The following is a 14,004-nucleotide window of genomic DNA, read 5'->3' on the forward strand; positions in this document are numbered from 1 at the left end:
TCTATTTCTCCTTTAAGCTCTGCTGGTTTTTGCTTCATGTATTTTGAAGTCTTCATGTTGGGTTTAGCTTACTCATTTAGGATTCTCATTGTTTTTGGAGAACTGACCCTTTTATTCTACATCTCACTTTATCTTTGATGTAACTATTCCTTGTTGTGAAGTCTGCTTTGTCTGATATTAATATGGCCCCTTAAGCTTTATTTTGAAAGTTTTACGCAGTATATCTTTTTCCATTTAATCTATGTCATTCTGTTTAAAGTATCTTTCTTGTACATAGCGTAGAGTTGGGTCTTTTTAATCTGAATTTACCAGCTCTTTCAATTTGTATGTTTAGACCATTTACATTTAATGTAATTATTGATGTAGTTGAATTTAAGTCTCTTTATCCTTTCTGTTTTTATTCCTTGTTCCTTCTGCTTTTTCCTGTCCTCCTTGGATTGTTCTAACCTTTTTAAGTATTTCGTTTAATGTATTGTCTTTTTTGTTTTTATCTCTTAGTATATTTTTTATGGTTTTGGTGTTAAACACACCTAGCCTTAAACAGTCTATTTTGAATTAACATTTTGCCACTTTAAGTAGAATGTAGAGTCTAACAACCTTATAGGTTCCTTTACTCTCCATTCTTTATTTTATAGTTTTCTAAATGGGTATTACATCTACATACATTTAAAATGACACAAGACAGGGGCGCCTGGGTGGCGCAGTTGGTTAAGCGTCCGACTTCAGCCAGGTCACGATCTCGCGGTCCGTGAGTTCGAGCCCCGCGTCAGGCTCTGGGCTGATGGCTCAGAGCCTGGAGCCTGTTTCCGATTCTGTGTCTCCCTCTCTCTCTGCCCCTCCCCCGTTCATGCTCTGTCTCTCTCTGTCCCAAAAAAATAAAAAACGTTGAAAAAAAAATTTAAAAAATAAATAAATAAATAAAATAAAATGACACAAGACAATATTCAGATTTCTTCTTTCAGTAGTCATACTTATTTTAAAGAACTTAAAAGGACAAGAGCAGTTTGTTATATTTAGTCAGATATTTATTATTCTTAATTGCTCTTTGTTCTTAAAGCCTCAGTTTCTCTCTGGTATTAATTTCTTTAGCCTGAAGAACTTTCTTTAGCATTTCTTCTAGAACAGATCTTTTGGCAACAAATACTTTAGTTTTCTCTGATGTGAGAAAATCTTTATTTCACCATCATTCCTGAGCAGTATTTTTGCTGGATATAGAATTCTAGGTTGACACTTTAGTTTCTTTGAACACTTTGAAGGTATTGTTTCACTGTCCTCTAACTTCTATGATTTTTGATGAGAAATATCTAATTATTTGAGTGATTCTTCTCTGTATGGTTTTTTATTATTCTTTACTTTCAAGTTTTTTTTTCTTTATCTTTGGTTTTCATTGATTTGATTATGGTATGTTTGGGCGTGGCTTTCTTTGAGCTTACCCTTTTCCTGGTTAGTTGAGCTTCTTCGTTCTGTAAATTCATATATTTTCACAAATTTGGAAGTTTTTAGTCATTATTTCTTCCACAGTTTTCTGTATCTATGTCTCATCTTCTGGGACTCCAGTAATACAAATATTACACATTTTGATGTTTTTCCACTTGTCTTTAAGGTTTGGTTCATTTTCTTCTGATTTTCTCTGTTCTTCAGATGAGATCATTTCTATTTTCACATTCACTAACTTTTCCCACTGCCATATCCATCCTGCCACTGATCCTATCTAGTGAATTTTTAATTTCAGATATATTTTTTTTCAGTTCTAAAATTCCCATTTAGTTCTTTTTTACAGTTTGTCTTTTACTCATTTAATAGTGTTTACCTTCTCATGGAGCATAGTTATATAGTTACTGTAAAGTCTCTGATCATTCTCACATATGGTTTATCTTGGTTGGCACTGTTGATTGTTTTTTCCCTTGAGAATTGATCACATTTCCCTGTTTCTTTGTAAGCCAAATAATTTTGGATCCTGGATATTTTGAATATTGTGTTGTGAAAATCTGAGTCTTCTTAAAATCCTCTGGAGAATTTGTTTTTGTTTTTGTTTTGTTTTTGTTTTTTAAAGCATACAGTCAACAATCAGGGTAGATTCAGACCATAAGTTTTGTTTTACCTTCTTTGGATGACATTATCAGTAAAGTTTTCAAAGCCTTGTCTCTGTTGCTTGTGGTCTGTCCAGTACTAGGACGTGGGCCTGTTGGTATATAGTTTTTAGGGGTCTCCCTCTTCAGCTCCTGATTGTGAGGAGGGTCCCCTTTTCCCAGTTCTCTCACCAGCTAGATGATATTTTCCTTTTTTGCTGTATGTGCCCTCTACAAAGTTCCCAAAATGGGACTAATTTTCTGCCAACCCAGGAGACAAAAGAGGGGGAAAAAAGTAACATGAAATCAGCCTCACATGGCTTATTTCTTAAAGTTTTATTTCTCCAATCTACTTGTTTATTTACTTTTTAGAGCCCTCAAGGTGCTGCTTTTTGTACTTTTGGAGAGAGATAAGCAATAGTGGGTTTATTCCATTTTAACTGATCACATTTTGTTTTTAATTGGCATTTAAAAATATAGAAATGTAATTTTTAAATACTTGTGGCTTAAATAATCAGTTGTGACAATTTTAATTTTCTGTTGGTAAAATTGTTTGATATTTAAAATATCAGATTCTATAATTGAAGAAGCTTGCTAATTTTATTAAGTTTTTAATTTTAATTCCAATATAGTTAACATACACTGTTATGTTAGTTTCAGGTGTACAGTGTAGTGATTCACCAGTTCTGTACATTACTCAGTGCTCATCATAAGTGTACTCTCCAGTCCCCATCACCTGTTTCACCCATATCTCCACTCACCTTCTCTCTGGTAACCATCGGTTTGTTCTTTATAGTTAAGAGTCTTATTTCTTGGTTTCTCTCTTTCTCCCTCCCTCCCTCCCTTCCTTCCCTCCTTCCCCTGCTTTTGTTCATTTGTTTTGTTTCATAAATTTCACATATGAGTGAAATCATACAATATTTGTCTTTCTCTGACTGATTTATTTCAATTAGCATTTATATTCTCCATCTCCATATATGTTGCTGCAAATGGCAAGATTTCATTGTTTTTTTATGGGTGAATAATATTCCTCGGTGTGTGTGTGTGTGTGTTTACACATCACATCTTTATCCATTTATCTGTTGATGCACATTTGGGAATCTTGTTAATTTTATATGTGAAAGAATACAAAACATGTATTTTGGACAAACAAAACACAGTGGTTGTTTCTACCTTTATTTACTTGGCTAACACAGTTGATTAAAATACACATAGATACATGTACTTTTCTTTTTTTTTAAATGTTTATTTTTTAGAGAGAGAAAGAGAGAGACAACATCAGCAGGGGAGGGACAGAGAGAGAGGGAGACCCAGAATCCGAAGTAGGCTCCAGGCTCTGAGCTGTCAGCACAGAGCCTGAGCAGGGCTCAAACCCATGGACCAGACTGCGAGATCATGACCTGATCTGAAGTCGGATGTTCAACCGACTGAGCCACCCAGGTGCCCCACACATGTACCTTTAAAAGAAAAAGTATTGTGAATGAGTTTGAAGTACTAGAATCTGTCTTGTTTTGAAATCAGTAAAGTAAAACTTGTAGTTTTAGAACTTCTGAAGAATTTGTTTGAATTAGCTACCTAATTAGCTATTCAAGTTATGAGTTATGCATTCTAAACTCATTATGGCAGGGTGCCAGGGTGGCTGAATAGGTTAAGCATCTGACTCTTGATTTTGGCTCACAGTTTGTTAGATTGAGCCCTGCATCAGGCTCTGTGCTAAGAGCATAGAGCCTGCTTGGGATTCTCTCTCTCCCTCTCTCTCTGTGCCTCTCCTGTTCATGTGTGCTCTCTCTCAAAAATAAATAAATCGGGGCGCCTGGGTGGCGCAGTCGGTTAAGCGTCCGACTTCAGCCAGGTCACGATCTCGCGGTCCGTGAGTTCGAGCCCCACGTCGGGCTCTGGGCTGATGGCTCAGAGCCTGGAGCCTGTTTCCGATTCTGTGTCTCCCTCTCTCTCTGCCCCTCCCCCGTTCATGCTCTGTCTCTCTCTGTCCCAAAAATAAATAAACGTTGAAAAAAAAAAAATTTAAAAAAATAAATAAATCATTTTAAAAAATAAATTCATTATGGTTTTTCCTTTGAAAAACAAGTGAAATTTTGATTAATGTTTAATGATTTCATTCACATAAAGACATAAATTTAGTGATTTCATTTATAATAAGATTAGTTTTTGAAGAGCCTGGGTGACTCAGTCGGTTAAGCCTCTGACTTTGACTCAGGTCATGACCTCACGGCTCGTGGGTTCAAGCCCTGCGTCTAGCTCTGTGCTGATGGCTTGGAGCCTGGAGCCTGCTTCTGATTCTGTGTGTCTCTCTCTCTCTGCCCCTCCCTTGCTCTTACTCTGTGTCGCTCTCAAAAATAAGCAAACATTAAAAAATATATATATAATAAGATTAATTTCTGGTGAAATCATTTAGGGGGAAATATGTTTAAGTGAATTTTATTTTTAAAACATCTGTTGAAATATACATACGCATATCAATTGATATGCATTCTAATTTAAAAACATCATAAAGTTTGCAAAGCTTGTAAAACTAGGAAATTATTTATTTGTGTCCATTATAGTACCTTTATGATTTTATTGTAAAAAGGTAAATTTAGAAGTAAACTTAATTTTTGCATGGAAGAAGCATTTAGAGTGCTTTGTTACAGCATCCATATATAAAATCTGTTTGTAGACTAAAGTGGTAAGTTGGACTTTACTTCTTTTTTGTCTTTTTTGTCCAAAATGTGACACAAATAGGAAGGTGATACAGTTAGCATTTGAAATATCTTTCATCTTTATATGTAACCGTGTTTGGATCTTTGGTTCAAATTTGGGCTCTGTTGTCCTTCTTTCCATTAAACTCTATATGAGATTTGTAGCTTAGATTAAGGAGAGAATGTAGTTATAAAAATGGCAGACCTAGGTCCATTCTGAAAGGGTTTAAAATGTATCATTAGGTTTTAGAATTGGAAATTTTTATGGTATTTGAAATTTACTTCCCTCTCTCCCTTCAAATTAGGTGCTCTGTGGATGTGTATAGTTTTAAACCCCCACTGCAAGTTGGAACAGAAAGCCAGTTGGCTAAAACAGTTGAAAAAGTGGAACAGTGTTGATGTCTGTCCATGGGAAGATGGAAATCATGGCAGTGAATTACCCAACTTAACCAATGCTTTGCCTCAGGGTGCAAATGCTAACCAAGGTGAGTCCACAGTAATATTTTGCTCACTTTATATTTGCTTAATTGTGCATATATGTTTACAACAGTAATACAGTATACGTGGGAAAATTATTTTGCCAAGAATTCACAATTCAGGGACTTAGTGTTTTGACTGTGATTGTATGTATTTTAATTTTTACCTCATATCTTTGTGTATGCTTTTTCATATTATCAGAATACAAATGAATATTGTACTTTTATGTATTAGAATGTGTTAAAATTCCCTATTAATTATTTAGTTTGAAATAATGTAAAAAATCATGGAATAAGGAAGTAATATATTACCTTGTAAAACAAAATATTGAGAGGCTTGAGAAACTATTTTTATCTCTTTTGGTGCAACCCACTTCATATTTGGGTTGCTGTGTAATTTAATGAGTTAAAATTTGTTAATTTTAAACATAACAAACATTTATGTGACTGGGTTGGAGGGGCATGGGATGCTGTTGGCATTTAGAGTAGGAAAATTCTTTATTATAATGCATTGTGTAGCATACCTGTTCCCACGTACTGTAAGCTGATAGTGCCTTCCAGTCTTTGGAACAACTAAGAGATGCTTCCAGACATTTCCAGATGTCCTCTTAAGGACCTGTGTCTTTCATTTCTATGCTCTTTTTTTCAGCTTCTCCCTTTCTATTGGATCTACCCATTTAGCTCAAGTTCCTCTCATCTTCAAAAAACAAAAACAAAAAACAACTCTTTCCTTGGCCCCATTTTCTCTTCCAGCTACTACACAATTTTCTCCTCTCTTTCAGAACCACGTCCTTACAGAAGTTAAGTCTTAACAAATAAAAATTTCATTCACTTATTCCTGTAACTATTTTTGTGTGATTTTTGTGTCCCTGCTGCCTCTTTTGGCGGGGGAGATGTCTGGGGGATTTAACAGACTATGACCAATGTAAAGTGGGAGTTAAATGACATTGGAAGGATCCAGAATCCAGATTGTCTTTCTGTATGTGCTGGCCCCATATGGAGTTGGTACTACTGAAAGAGCTGGCCATTGTGTCAAGTGTGAATGTTACTATAGTGTTTTCAGTATCTACAGAGAAAGAAAATAAGGTCTTTTACTCCATAGGGACTTGTCTTTCCAAAAAGAAGTTTTAAGGTGTACTTGGCTGGCTCAGTTGGTAGAGCATGTGACTCTTGATCTCAGGGTTGTAAGTTTGAGCCCCATGCTGGTTGTGGAGATTGCTTTAAAATAAAATCTTTTGAAAAAAGAAGTTTTAGGACTTGGAAGAGATGCTTGTCTGCCTCAGCCTTGTCTAGAAATATTTATTTGCTTTGGGAATTCAGTATTTGAAATGTCATATTTTATTGCCCATGATTATGTTAATTCATAACTTCAGAGAAAATAAGTACATCCCAGTTTCTTTTCTAGAAGCATAGAATTTTCAGGTTTACAATTTAGTTTTACTTTCTTCCATTTCTAGGAAACAGTATATCTATATCTATATAGGTAAATTACTTTAATCTCCTTTTACTTAACTGTTTGTTTCTCTATGTTTCACTTCCCACGTGCTTTTTGGGACTGCCATCCTAACATTTTACAGTTTACATTTTACTTTACATTTGGTTACTTTCCCTTTGATTAAACATAAATATTCCATAGGCTTTAGAAAGCCTTTAAGAAGTGGTCCAGCCTCCAGATGAAACCGCTCATTTCCTTTATGGTTTGGTCCTGGGATATGAAGTTAGAATCTAGTTTCCAAGGGTAATATTTCTCGGGCCTAAAGGTAAAGGCACCATAGTTTCTGTTTTTAGCAGAATATCCGCATCCTGCAAGAGGCTGTCAGAAGAGACATCTCTACAGAGGGACTCTGATGTTCAGCCTGCAGTAGTGCTGGGAGTGCTGAGCAGGCTTGGTTGGGGAAAGCCAGCAGAGCCCAGCCGCCATGCCTCTGCAGCTGGGTGGAGTGTGTGCATGACGCAGACCATGAGCAGAATTGAATGTGCTGGTAGATTGGAGTGAATGTGAAGGGTGAATCAGGCCTTGTCTTCGCTAAGATTATTTGTTAGAATTAATTAACAACAGCAGTATTAAAATCCGCACTCTTTGAAAGAGTAGTTTTTTTTTTTTTAATATATTGTGGCCAGAATTGTGGCCAGTTTTTTTATTTTAATTTTTTGATAAATGAGCTAATGGTTTCCTCTTTTACTTTTCTGAATTTCCCAAGTTTTCTTTAATCGGCATGTATTGATATTACATATGCTTTATTAACAACTTTTTACAAATTTGTGTATTTATCATTTTGAAAATTTGGCAAATGTAATCTGTTTCTTTTTTCCATCTTGTTGCAAAAATAAAAAAAACTACATGGGGCACCTGGGTGGCTTAGTCAGTTGGGCGCCCGACTTCGGCTCAGGTCATGATCTCACAGTTGGTGGGTTTAAGCCCCGCGTCGGGCTCTGTGCTGACAGCTCAGAGCCTGGAGCCTGCTTCAGATTCCGTGTCTCCTGGTCTCTCTGCCCCTCCCATGCTCATGCTCTGTCTTGCTCTGTCTCTCAATAATAAATAACGTTAAAAAAATTTTTTTTAATAAAAACAGAACTACAGATATTACAATAAAAATTGACCATAATTTTGATATTAATGAAACTAACTTTTTATCTTTGTAGCCATTGTCTTTGTACATAATCTTTATTTTATTTCCCAGGTTGTTACAGACAATGTTATATCTTACATTTTCATTTAGTTATTATTTCATTAGTATTTAGCCTTTTTTGTTAGAATTGGTTTTATTAGTCTTTTATAGCTAACCACCGTTGGAAGTGTGGTGCATTCCTGTACCTTTCACTTTGCTCATACGATCACAAACGTGAAAAGTTAAGATTTTTGCTTTATTTATTTTTTATCTTATTTATTGTAAATGTTCCTCTTTGAGAGAGTGAGTGGGGGAGGGTCAAAGAGATGGGGGGAACAGAGGATCCTCCAAAGCAGGCTCTGCACTAACAGTTTGATGCGGGGCTCAAACTCAAGAATTGTGAGGCCATGACCTGAGCCGAAGTCTGATGCTTAAGTGACTGAGCCACCCAAACCCCCTGAGATTTCTGCTTTTTTTAAAAAATGGAATCATACTCTACAACTTACTTTTCTTAAGTGATACCACAGTGAGCCAAATTGACAAGTAGAACTCTTAATTCTTTTAATATATGCATTATACTAAATTGCTTTTTTAAAGGCTTGATTTAGTTTTCAATTCTCTTTCTGTGATTTGAGCTAAATAAGTGTAATGACAGAGCCACTTAAAATGTGTAAAATTTGGACTTTGGAATATTTACGCAGTTGACACTGGGTGAGAGGTCACGGAACCAGTTTTTTGTTGGATAGGGATATCTTTACTCTGCTCAACACAAAGCCCCAGTAGGTTCAAAGGGCCTTAAATGTAGGGCCCACTCTTCCTCTTTGCAAGCTGTTCATCTGCCCACTGGGCAGGGCCATGACAGATACGTCACTATTTATGCCTCACGTGTTCAGTCATCATACATTTTGATATGTCTCCCATTTAAATACAGATATCTAAATTGACCTGAAACCAAGCTGAAGGTTTGGTAAAACTGTAGGTCTCTCTTGTGAAGACCTCGCTGAAGCCTGTCACAACAGCTGAAATAGCTGAGTTTGGAGTGTGGATATTTATGTTTTGATCTTGATGGCCATTGCCTGGCTGTGTGACCTTGGCAAGTCACTTTAATCTCTCAGTTTACAGTTCCATCAGCAGAATAGGGGAGTTGCACCAGATGAGTTTTCAGAGTGCTTCTCAATTCGGTTGTGTTTTGGTTTTTATGATTCCCTTTACATCTTTGCGGAGCCAAAGCTCCAGTTTGCTTCTCATTTAGTTAAGCTTCAGTACAGTGAGGGGTGATACTTGAGCTAAGTAAAATCTATATAAGAATAGTTTGTTTTCCTGATTATCAGTTGAGGCTTGCTAAGGTTTGTGCCACAGTTGAAGGTAAGTCTGGAGTGGGGACCCGAGGTATGGGATTGCAGTTGCAGAATTGGAACCATGTCATCCAGAGGGACTGAATAATCCCAGGATTTAGGATGAGAATATTCTTTATTCCCCAAACATTTCTTTTCTCCGTCAGGTCCTGAAACTTGAACCCTCTTCGGAGTGTATGCTTCTGCTCTTTTGTGATGCCCCGGCATACACTATGCTGGGGACATCACACCAGTCATGGAACCTGCACAGGAGTCAGGAGGCAGCCTGTAGGGGCAAGGTAAGTGCGCTGGTTTGTTTTGTAGCTATGTTGTGTGGCTTTGTGAAATGTTAACTATATGCATTTATGCCCTTTGGGATATAAAGTGGCATTTAAGCATTATATCCCAAGAAGCATAATAGTTTTAATTGTGCAAAACCGCACAATATAGTTAAAAAATACAACCAAAAGCACAACCCTTATGCATATCTTTTAAAGGCTGATTGCATCTTCCTGAAAGGTTCCATGGCTGGTGTCGCATCTCTTGCATAGTGTTTGTGAGAGCTGTTGATCCCATCAGGGCAGCCCACCACAGCACCTCAGAAGTGGGGAGCAGTGAGTTTTCATGTGACTTTTGTGCCGAGTGCCTCCTTTGAGTGTATTTGGCATGGAAACTAGACTTGACCCTTCTTTTTGCAGGATGCCTTTAACCTTAGCTTTGATGGCTGCAGAGTGTTTGTGTTTGATAAAACAAGTGAGTGGATGGTGGCTCTTTGGGCTGACTTGCCTCCTAGTACTTAGGACACGAGAGTATTCACCCTTCATCTTTCTGCTTAGGGGGTGCAGGACAGTGTGTGTGGGTGTGTTCATGAACATCTGGCCACAGAATGGTATGACTGATTTATTCACATGTGAATAATAGCTGACACGGCTTTCTGAATTGTGGAAAAAACAGATTCATCGAACAGGCCACATCGGACAGTGTTCACCCGAGCCATCGAGGCATGCGATCTCCACTGGCAGGATAGCCACTTGCAGCACATTATCAGCAGTGACCTATACACCAACTACTGTTACCATGACGACACTGAAAACTCCCTCTTTGACTCCCGCGGGTGGCCCCTCTGGCATGGTAAGTGGCCAAACCGGAAAGACATTTCCATGACTTACTTCTTTGTTTCATTTCTATAGCATTATTGGAGTGGGAGGTGGGGAGTTGAGGGATTCAATGGGAGACGGATGAATGCTTGGCAGGAGGAGCTGAATTTTGCATTCAAATCCAAGTTCAGAAATGGCTTCTTAGGTCTTTTTAATAGTATTTTGGAGAAAAACATCATACTATTTACATGCTATTTTTGTACATATATCTGACGATGACAACTTTGTCCCCTTAACTTTCTGTTTTAGAACATGTTCCTACAGCTTGTGCAAGAGTGGACGCATTACGTTCTCATGGGTACCCCAGAGAAGCCCTGAGACTAGCAATAGCTATTGTTAACACGTTAAGAAGACAGCAACAGAAACAGTTGGAAATGTTCCGGACTCAGAAAAAAGGTGAATGTGAAGGAGTTTGTTTCCAATGGAATGGGATTCTTGGTGATGACATCACTGGATTTTGTCGTCTTTTGGGGAGAGATGGCTTTTGAAATTAGGAGATGGCTTTACTCACCACTCATTTGGAATATGTAATAGCTGATCTGTGAGAAATTTGAGGCACGTTTTGTCTTGGTTAAATGTTGTAAGAAGTAGGATTTTTAAAAACATTTCTTAGGTTAGTTAATTTTTTTAAGGGGATAATTTTGTTGTTGTTCAAGTAGTTATTTAGTGTGTCTGAATTATCAAAAATGCCAGTGAGCCAATAGCTTATTTTGTGAAAGTGCGTTCTAACAGTAAGGGGTCTGGGGGCACACTGTCCATGTTTGAATCCTAGCATTGGGTCCCAGCTAGGAGACCTTAGGCAGTAGATTCCTCATCTGTGGATGGAGCTCAGTAGAGGATCTATTTATTAGAGTTGTTGAGAAAATTAAATAAGTTAATTGCTACAAAACTCTTAAAACAGAGTCTGGCATGATATGTAAGTACTTTAAAACTTCTTAGCTGTAACAGTTTGTGTGTTGGGACATGGTATTTGTTTAAAGTGATCAGATTTGATTTTTCAAATTCTGTAAATAACATCTGATGAGCTGCCAACTGACAGGACACATTTAACTTCTCTTTATCTTAATTTACTATTAATCTTTTAAATAAGTACTGCTGAGTAACAGTAATTTCAGAGAGTTATACTCAGAAGGCCCTGATCAGAAAAAGAAATACATATGCTTTTTCTGATTAATGCACTTCTTGTTCCTTCCATAGGTTATAAATTTTTTTATGTTGCTTTGATTAGGTTTGTTTTTTCACTGTGGAGTTTTATTTCTTATTCAAACAAATACTTTTAGTTGCTAGGGGTTTTTTTTTTGAGTTATGTTTTTGTTTTTAATCCTTCTATGATTATACACACACCAAGGATACAGCTAAAATTTATCACAAGTTGTTGTAATAGGCTGAAAGTTGGAATGAGTGTTTGTTGTAACTTTTAATACCCTCTATATCAGAATTATTATAGATGTTAATTAACATTATCATTTATATAATGAAAGAAAATTTCAGAGTTAAAATTGTAACCAAAGAAAGGGGAGCTCAAATGAAATTGGAAGGTAATATCCCTGGCTATCATTATTTTGTTCATTTCTTCATGTTCTTCATAACATAACTGGTTACCAGATGTGTTTACAAAACATACTATTTAGATTTTTTAGTATATGTGCTGCCGAAGCGAGCACTCTATTTAGATTTTTAAAAAATTTTTCTGAAATCCCTCTTCCCCTAAACACAATCTATAGCCAAAAGTAGCCACAGTATATAGCTACTTCTGAAAAGTATAAAGGATAATAATAATTCAAGCTAAGAGAAGTGAGGCACTTTTTGTACTGCAGAAATAAAGCTAGGTCATGATGATTATCAGATTAAAAAAATCATAAACTTTTCTTAGAAATGTTGTTTTTAGGGCCACATGGATGGCTCAGTTGGTTAAGCGTTCAACTCTTGATTTCATTTTAGGTCATGATCTGTTCAGTTCAGGTCATGATCTCCACATCGGGTTCTGTGCTGACATCATGGAGCCTGCCTAGGAATCAATCAATCTCTCTCTCTCTCTGTCTCTCTCTCTCTCTCTTTCTCTCTCTCTCTCTCTCTCTCTCTCTCTCTCTCTCTCAATAAACCATCTTAAAAAAATGTTTTAAACAATATCTGGGGCATCTTGATGGCTTAGTCGGTTGAGCATCCATCTCTTGATTTTGGCTCAGGACATGATCCCAGGTGGTTGTGGGATCCAGCCCTGCACCGGACTCCATGCTGAGCATGGAGCCTGCTTAGGGTTCTCTCTCTTTCTCTCTCTGCTCCTCTCCCCCACTCATATACTCTCTTTCTCTCTAAAAATAAAAAATAAGTAAAGATTTTTAAAATGTTGCATTATCTAAGAAACGGAAAGTGTAAAAAATGTTAGTTTGTATAGGTAATTAGAATATGTGTTAAGTTAGACTCCTTTAATTTGTCTTTGAGACCATTCTTAGACCCATTTCTCTTTTATCTTGTGAGCAATGATAACTTATTTCAGACTATTCTTAATTATTACTGTGATTACATTTCTATACCTATATCTTTTCTACTTTTTTATTGGTTCATATTAAAAGAATAGGTTTTCCACAGCTGTTACAATTCCAAACTGCCATGACAGCTATTTGTTATGTGATCAAGATTAGTATATATATATATATATATATATATATATATATATATATACACACACACCTTGTACATTTTCAATACTGTTAGGCATAATATGTCAGCTTTTTGTTGTTAATTGAGGTATAATTCACATATAACAAATTAGTTCAGGTGTACAACATAATGATTCGATATTTATGTATTTTGAAATGATCACATTTCATTTCATTTATATTTATTTTTGAAGGAGAGAAATATAGTGTGAGTGGGTAAGGGGCAGAGAGAAAGGGAGACACAGAATCCAAAACAGGCTCCAGGCTCTGAGCTATCAGCACAGAGCCTGACTTAGGGCTCGAACTAACGAGCCATGAGATCATGACCTGAGCTGAAGTTGGATGCTTAACCGACTGAGCCACCCACGCACCCTGACAAACTTTTTTTATGATGAGAACTTTTAAGATTTACTTTCAAATATGCAGTACAGTGTTATTAATACATTTTTAAGTGTTTATTTATTTATTTTTGAGAGAAAATGAGCAGGGGAAGGGCAGAGAGAGATGGAGATAGAGGTTCTCAAGCAGGTTCAGCACTGTCAGCGCAGAGCCTCACTCAGGGCTAGAACTCAGGAACCCTGCAATCAAGAGTCGGAGGCTTAACTGACTGAGCCACCCAGGTGCCCCTGCAGTACAGTATTATTAACTGTAGTTGTCCTGCTGCACATTATATCACTATGACTTGTTCATTTTATGAATGGAAATTTGCACCTTTTGGCCCCATTCACCCATTTCACCCACACCCACCCCTGCCTCTAGCAACTACCAGTCTTTTCTCTGTATCTAGAAGCTTGGGGTTTTTTTTTTTTTAGATTCCACTTATAAGTGAGATCATACAGTATTTGTCTTTCTCTGTCTGACTTACTTCACTTTGCTTCTTGATTTTGAAAAAAAAAAAATGACACTCCTTTTTTTGTTTATTTCTCTCTTTTCTCTTTTTTCACTAATGTTTGTGTGGAAAGAAATAAGAGGAAATACTTTATAAAATTTTATGTCGTTTCCA

At 36.8% G+C, this 14,004-nt stretch overlaps 1 protein-coding gene across 2 annotated transcripts in view; it reads left to right on the forward strand.

The window, feature by feature from the left end:
* ZSWIM6 (zinc finger SWIM-type containing 6) overlaps positions 1-14,004 on the forward strand; it is a 197,906-nt gene that overhangs the window by 166,353 nt on the left and 17,549 nt on the right. For both annotated transcript variants that reach the window (XM_045494251.1, XM_045494259.1), the window contains exons 5-7: positions 5,071-5,250; positions 10,139-10,315; positions 10,591-10,737. In XM_045494251.1, coding sequence (XP_045350207.1) covers positions 5,071-5,250; positions 10,139-10,315; positions 10,591-10,737 — 504 coding nt within the window. The remainder of the gene's footprint in view (positions 1-5,070; positions 5,251-10,138; positions 10,316-10,590; positions 10,738-14,004) is intronic.

The sequence above is a fragment of the Leopardus geoffroyi genome, chromosome A1, assembly GCF_018350155.1.
Source record: "Leopardus geoffroyi isolate Oge1 chromosome A1, O.geoffroyi_Oge1_pat1.0, whole genome shotgun sequence".
NCBI lineage: Eukaryota > Metazoa > Chordata > Mammalia > Carnivora > Felidae > Leopardus > Leopardus geoffroyi.